General features: G+C 32.3%; 1 protein-coding gene across 1 annotated transcript; it reads left to right on the top strand.

Annotated features, from left to right (window-relative positions):
• The first annotated feature begins 2504 nt into the window (after nucleotides 1–2504).
• LOC127862659 (uncharacterized) lies at nucleotides 2505–6910 on the top strand. The gene is made up of 6 exons (XM_052401862.1): nucleotides 2505–2625; nucleotides 3868–4038; nucleotides 4803–4938; nucleotides 5515–5565; nucleotides 6420–6494; nucleotides 6732–6910. The coding sequence occupies exons 2-6, from the start codon at nucleotides 3894–3896 to the stop codon at nucleotides 6835–6837; spliced, it is 513 nt and encodes a 170-aa protein (XP_052257822.1). The 5' UTR covers nucleotides 2505–2625; nucleotides 3868–3893; the 3' UTR covers nucleotides 6838–6910.
• The last annotated feature ends 234 nt before the right edge of the window (nucleotides 6911–7144 follow it).

The raw sequence follows: 7144 nt of genomic DNA on the forward strand, positions 1-7144 counted from the left end.
TGACACTCTTTTTAAATACACATTCACTTTGTTATGCTCCCCCAAAATCCGTGCACAATTTTTGTCCGGGATATTTCTCAGCAATTAATGACCGGTATTTAATGAAACTCTATGGGAAGCTTCACTACCAACAGGAGATGTGCATATTATCAGCCGGTTATGATCGGATGATTTTTCACAGAGTTATGACCCTTTGAAATTTTCCATTAACTGTACATAAAGTGCAATTCTTGTCCGGGCTATTTCTCAGCAACTAATGACCGGAATTCAATGAAACTGCATGGAAAGCTTTACTACCAAGAGGAGATGTGCATATTATCAGCCTGTTTTGGTCGGATGATTTTTCACAGAGTTATGGCCCTTTGAAATTTTCCATTAACTGTACATATAGTGCAATTCTTGTCCGGGCTATTTCTCAGCAACTAATGACTGGAATTCGATGAAACTTTATGGGAAGCTTTACTACCAAGAGGAGATGTGCATATTATCAGCCGGTTCTCGTCGGATGATTTTTTTTTACAGAGTTATGGCCCTTTGAAATTTTCCATTGTACATATAGTGCAATTCTTGTCCGAGCTATTTTTCAGCAACTTATTACGGGAATTCAATGAAACTTTATGGGAAGCTTCACTACCCAACAGGAGATGTGCATATTATCAGCCGGTTATCGTCGGATGATTTTCACAGATTTATGGCCCTTTGAAATTTTCTATAAACTGTACATATAGTGCAATTCTTCTCCCCAACTACTGACTGGAATTCAATGAAGCTTTATGGTAAGCTTAACTACCTTGAGGAAATGCGCATGTTATTTGTGGGTTCTGGTTAGATGATTTATTTAGAGAGTTATGGCCCTTTGAAATTTTTAAGTTGCTAAACCATCTATCGTATTATTTTGTCCAAAGTTATGCCCCTCAAGACGTTTCCATTTATCTGAATATATAGTGCAATATTGTGACAAAAAAAAACTTGGGGGAGCATCACCCGTCTACGAAAGCGAAAGCAAAAGAAAATATGCGGCGGTTTATGCAATTGTTAGTTAATATTAAACACACGAACGGTCAAGCAAGTTCAGGACCTTAACTACATAGCTCAATTCAGGACTCGAATTCAACTATTTTAACAACTATTGATGTTGCGAGTCACAAATTGATCAACTTTCATTTCTTCTCGCTATTTCATAAATGTTATTTTAATAGCATCCAAATTAATTAAATGCTCCTTTGTGTAAGGTCACCTGAACGCAACGTTGTCATCCTGTGATTTTGTCATCTATGTGTTACATTTATTGCACAATCTGCACGAAACCTGCGCATAATATTTGTCCCATTAATAACTGGTTTACATTAGTTCAATAAAAAGGTCAGTTAATCATATTTAAAACACTTGTGTCCACTCTAGAGGCGTCATGGATTGCCCAATATATAAAAAAAACTATGCCAGAACATTTGTCTCCATGATATAGCGGTTCAGTTCAAAATATGAAACCTGTCCGTTGAAAAACAATGCCACCAGATGGCGGGACAGTTTTCTTTATATTGATATAAAAAAACTTCGTAACCACGAGAGGTCACCTTTATCGTCCAATCTGTATGAGATTTGCTCAGAACTTTGTCCCAATGACAAGTCGAGTTCAAAACTCGGTTAAATGGGAAGACAAATAAGTTCACTAGATCAAACTAATTTAAAACAGAACGTTTTCAAACTCTATTGAGGCTACCATTATTTTCCAATATTAATGAACTTTTTTCAAAACATTTGTTCCAATGATATGTCACCCGAAAGTCGCATATTTGGTCAAATTGTAATGAAACTTGCTCAGAACTTTTGTTCCTATGATATCTAGCCCAAGTTAAAAAATGGCGGACAAGTTTCCCTTATATGGATTTATAAAAACCTTCTACACTCATATTTTTTGCCTAATCGCGAAATCGTATAATCCCACGATCGACGGTTAAAACGTTCACTTTGCGATTTCCTTCCTGGAAGATTTGAACGATTGAGCTCAGGGCCCGTATTCACCAACCACCTAAGTATTCAGGCTAAAATTTCCTTAATTATCTAAGAATTTACCTAAGGCAACAATTTCCTTAACTTTCTTACTAAGTAAGTCCCTTAGGTAGAACCTAAGGTAAGATTTGTCCTTAAATACTTAGGAAAAATAAATGCGTTTTCGTTTAAAAATAATTCTATAACTGGAATCGTCAAGCCAAAAATATTACTATATTTAGAACATGACGTTAAAAAGTGCTCGCAAAATGGCGGAATGCCATTAGCGCACAAATGTGTTGATAAGAAAAATCTTAATATTGCGTGTAGATGATGAATAAATAATATAAAAAGTGCATAAAGTAAGAGGTTTACGCTTCCGGCATCTGTCGAAACAGCTGTCACAAAATATCTGTATCGATTTTATGCTGTTGTCGTCGATCTCTTAATCAACAACAAACATGTACCCAAATTTGGAAAAAAACACGGAAGTGAATGCAGACGATAGTTGGAAAAAAATGGCGAAAGTGTTATTATAATTTGTTATCGTACCGGTATATTAATTACCTTCGATAAGTTTATTCCTAAACATCAAAACACTTTAATTGCAGATATTTTTTATGACTGCCTTTTAAAGTATGAACATAATTAAGTATTTTATGGCAGCGATTTTTTCCCTGCTTTATAATGTACCCGTAAAAGGTACTTTCCCAAATGAAGAAAAACTACAATTGCTGTCTGAAAATTTCCCAAAAGGAAGGCAAATGCCGTCAATTTTGTTCCATAAAAGAGCATTATCTGCAAGTTAACAAATAAAATTATCACTTTGCTTTTGATACCATTGAGCAATTAAAAAACCCTATCATTCCCAGGATTTTTCGCACTAATTTCTCCAAATGGGAAAGGTACTTTTCCTAATTGGGGAAGACAAATGGCTGTATTGACGTTTATGTATTAACTATTAAGCCATTGTTTTTATTCAATTTATGAAAGTTCATTGATATTATCAATGTCTTATTGCATTTGATACAATTGTTTTAATATCATTGAGTGCACAGTAACTAACAATTAGAATGTTTGCTTGCAATGCGTTTCACAAAATAAAGTATATTACCCTGTATCTAATTTGATTTTTATACCCCCGGATTGAATGATCGGGGTATATTGTTTTTTGCCTGTCTATCTGTCATTCTGTCTGTCTGTCATTCTGTCCCACAACTTTAACCTTGGTCCTAACTTTTGCGATATTGACGATAGCAACTTGATATTTTGGCATGCATGTATATCTCGAGAAGCTTTACATTTTGAGTAGTGAAAGGTCAATGTAATCCCATAATGTCAAAGGTCAAATTAATGGCTTCAAGTGGCGCAGTAGGTGGCATTGTGTTTCACAACAACAGCAATTGTTTTTATTGTGTTGACACAATATGTTGTTATGCATCCCATATTAAAGGCAATACTTAAATTAAATTTAAATATTTTTTTGATGATATTATTGATTAGGATAAGCATCTTATCAAAGTGGATATAATACTGGAAAAAAGGATGAAATATATCCTCAAATTAACCATAAAAAACACAGTATAAAGTGAAAATTAACCCTTTGCATGCTGGGAAATTTGTCGTCTGCTAAAATGTTGTCTGCTAAGTTTCAAAAATTAGCATTTTCTTCGATTTTTTTCAAAGAATACTATCAGAATAGCAAACAGTTTGGATCCTGATGAGACGCCACGTTCTGTGGCGTCTCATCTGGATCCAAACTGTTTGCACAGGCCTTCAAAATTCGGTTCCCGCACTGAAATGGTTAACATGACATGGAAATCAGAGAAAGCCCACTACAAAGTATATATTTTAAGTTCTGTGTTGTCTTTTATTCAGAAATTTCTAGCTCTGTAAAAAAGGAAATGTGGTCAAATGTGGAGACTACATTTAACGCCAATAGTACAGGGCCCCACAGAAAAGGGAGTGACCTCAAGAAAAAATGGGAGAACCTCACATCTACACAAAGAGGCATCTACCAGGATCATCAGCGTATGCTGACATTGACTGGTATGAAACTTTAACTAGGGCTGTTTTCTTTTTCCAAGTATAAGAGGAACAACTTTATTTATTGTTGTGGAAGTTGATGTATTTGTTAAATAATTTATATAAAACAACATTACAAGCATAACATGGAAACTATTCAACTTGCAAGGACCATATTAACCCATTTATGCCAAGCGTCTAGAAAAAAGGCCTTGGCAAACAGCGTAGACCCAGATGAGACACCGCATGATGTGGCGTCTCATCAGGGTCTGGGCTGTTTGCTTAAATGAATTTTTGTAAGAAATATTCTAAATATAGAAATAAATATACTAGACATCCCTAATTTTGGAAATAAATTGATCCAATTTAGAAGGATGGGAGACTCCACTAGGCATAAACGGGTTAATTTGTCAGAATCATTCAGCAATGTTCAAAGTAATATTATTCAACATAAACTTGTTTAATTATTTGAATATTAACTTCTATAAACATAACTTATTAATGCAGTTTGTCAAAACAATATTTTTTGTAAAATGGCAATAAATAATATTATATAGTCATTTCTTTGTGACCATAATTGAAAAAAAAGCTTACTAGAACTGTTAAATTTTAATTATAATAACAATGAACTTAATTTGCTGTTTATTTTTGTTATTGGATCACAGGCTATATTAAAAGTTCTCTCCTGATGGTGCACCTGTCAAAGTATCACTTAGTACTGTTTATTTTTTGCTTTTTATGATGTTTTGTTGAGTGCATATTATTGTATAATACTCAAAATATTACAGGCAGTCCTCCGTTTAATTCAAAGTGCACAATCCTCACTGAGGCTGTGATGAACGTAATTGGAAAAGAGGGAGTTGACATAATGGGTATTGGGCCCAGCAGCCTAGACACCTCTATTTTGCAATTGACCGATATGCGGTAATTTGTTTAAAGTAACATTAAAATGCATACAAAAAGTAGAACATTTACTCTTACAATAAGTTCTTTCAGTGACGTATTAACATATTGTAAATGTAGCATACCATAATTGAATTGCTTTGATGTTAACCTTAAAATAATGCTATAATAATTTTGTGTAAATAAAGTATATAAATGATATTTGCTTAATATAAATACAAGTGTTAATAACAAAATTAGTAATGTTGTCTTGTGTTTGAACAATTTATTTGTTTTGTTTTTAAATTCATTTATTTAAAATAAATAAATCATGTCAGCGACTCTTTCAACATATATGCATAACCACAAATGATGTAATTACTTAATAAATGGAACAATTAAGACAACCGATACACTTTAATTTATAAATAAGAGTATTTCTTATCTTAACATGTCAACAGGTAAAGTAATGAACGTGCATGTTAAACACAATATTTTGACAATTCATATACAAGTAACAATTGCATAAATAAACAATTACAATGTAACAACAAATTTGAATTATTGAAACAAATGATGTTGATTTAAAAAAACAACATATTGTCAATATGCTTACAGTGATGATGACCAGCAAGATGCTGAAATCAACATCGCCATGTGTACCTCAAGGTATTCATTCAAATACACAATTGATTATAGCTTGAACTTATAACACAATTAATCAAGATATGTGTTTGTCAGAAACACAATGCCCCCATGATTTACCATGCATGTGTATCTCATGGAGCTGCTCATTTTGAGTGGTGAAAAGTCAATATTCAAATAATTAAACAAGTTTATGTTGAATTATATTACTTTGAACATTGCTGAATGATTCTGACAAATTAATATGGTCCTTGCAAGGATCACCACTCAAAATGCGCAGCTCCATGAGATACACATGCATGATAAATATCAAGCTGCTATATTCAATATTGCAAAAGTTATCAAATTTTACCCAAGGTTAAAGTTTTGGGACAGAATGACAGACAGACAGGACAAAAACAATATACCCCCGATCTATCGATCCGGGGCCATACAAAATGAAATAATGCACCAATGATTTTTGTACATGTTTAAAAGTGAAATTACATTTTGAATAGGTCTATAATTGATATTTAATATTATTTAATTTCCGTGCTGCGATGTCAAAATCAGTTTCCTTTAATCCGAAAAGAAGGTGAGGCATTAATTATGAAAACATTATTATTGCAATTAACTTACATGCAATTTCATAAACAGAAATTATATATATATATATATATATATATATATATATATATATATATATATATATATATATATATATATATATATATATATATATATATATATATACATGCACATGCATATCATTTGCAAAAAAAACACTCGCTATCAGACGAATGCATTATTTACATTTTAATATAATACAAACATATCTTGAATATCAAAAATTGTAATGGTAAATACATCTGACTTTAGACATGATGCACTTATTCCAGATATACACCATCGATGGCTGAGAATGGCTATAGAAGCGCAACTATTTCTCCTCCAGACAAACCTTCACCTTCATGGTATGTATGTTATGTATTTTAAAATATAATAAATTATTCTACACAAGCATCTAGATAACAGAAACATGTGCATAATATGGATGACTGAACCTAAAGTGTTATCATTTGACTGAATCTAAAGTGTCATCATTATTTACCATTTTTTATGATACAAAAAAGAAGCCATTAACATATTTACTTTTTTTGAAAATTAAATAAAAATTAAATAATTATACCATGTTTTTAAAATCCATTTAGTTGCAGTCATTGCAGTCTACATGAACTTAATGCCTTGAAGAAGAGGAAGCTGGAGCTTCAAATACAATTGTTTGAGGCCCAGTTGGCGCGATTTGATGAGGAATAGATTATTTTGTTATTTGTTATTATTTTGTTATGAAGATATAGTTTAGTTATATTAAAGAGTTACATGAAATTCATCTTCATTGTGTATTTCTTGTGATTTTTTAAAAAATTGTATACAGTAACTTAAGTAAGTTTAAAATGCTCTAAAAGCTTAAATAGTTGTTTCAATTAAAAATGCAAGTCATTTGAATAAACAGGTCTGAAAACATGACTTATTCAATGTGAATATGAGTTGCGTTCTGACAAAACTGGGCATAATGCATGTGGGTCAAGTGTCGTCCCAGATAAGCCTGTGCAGTCCACACAGG

The sequence above is a fragment of the Dreissena polymorpha genome, chromosome 16 (assembly GCF_020536995.1).
Source record: "Dreissena polymorpha isolate Duluth1 chromosome 16, UMN_Dpol_1.0, whole genome shotgun sequence".
In the NCBI taxonomy this organism is placed as follows: domain Eukaryota; kingdom Metazoa; phylum Mollusca; class Bivalvia; order Myida; family Dreissenidae; genus Dreissena; species Dreissena polymorpha.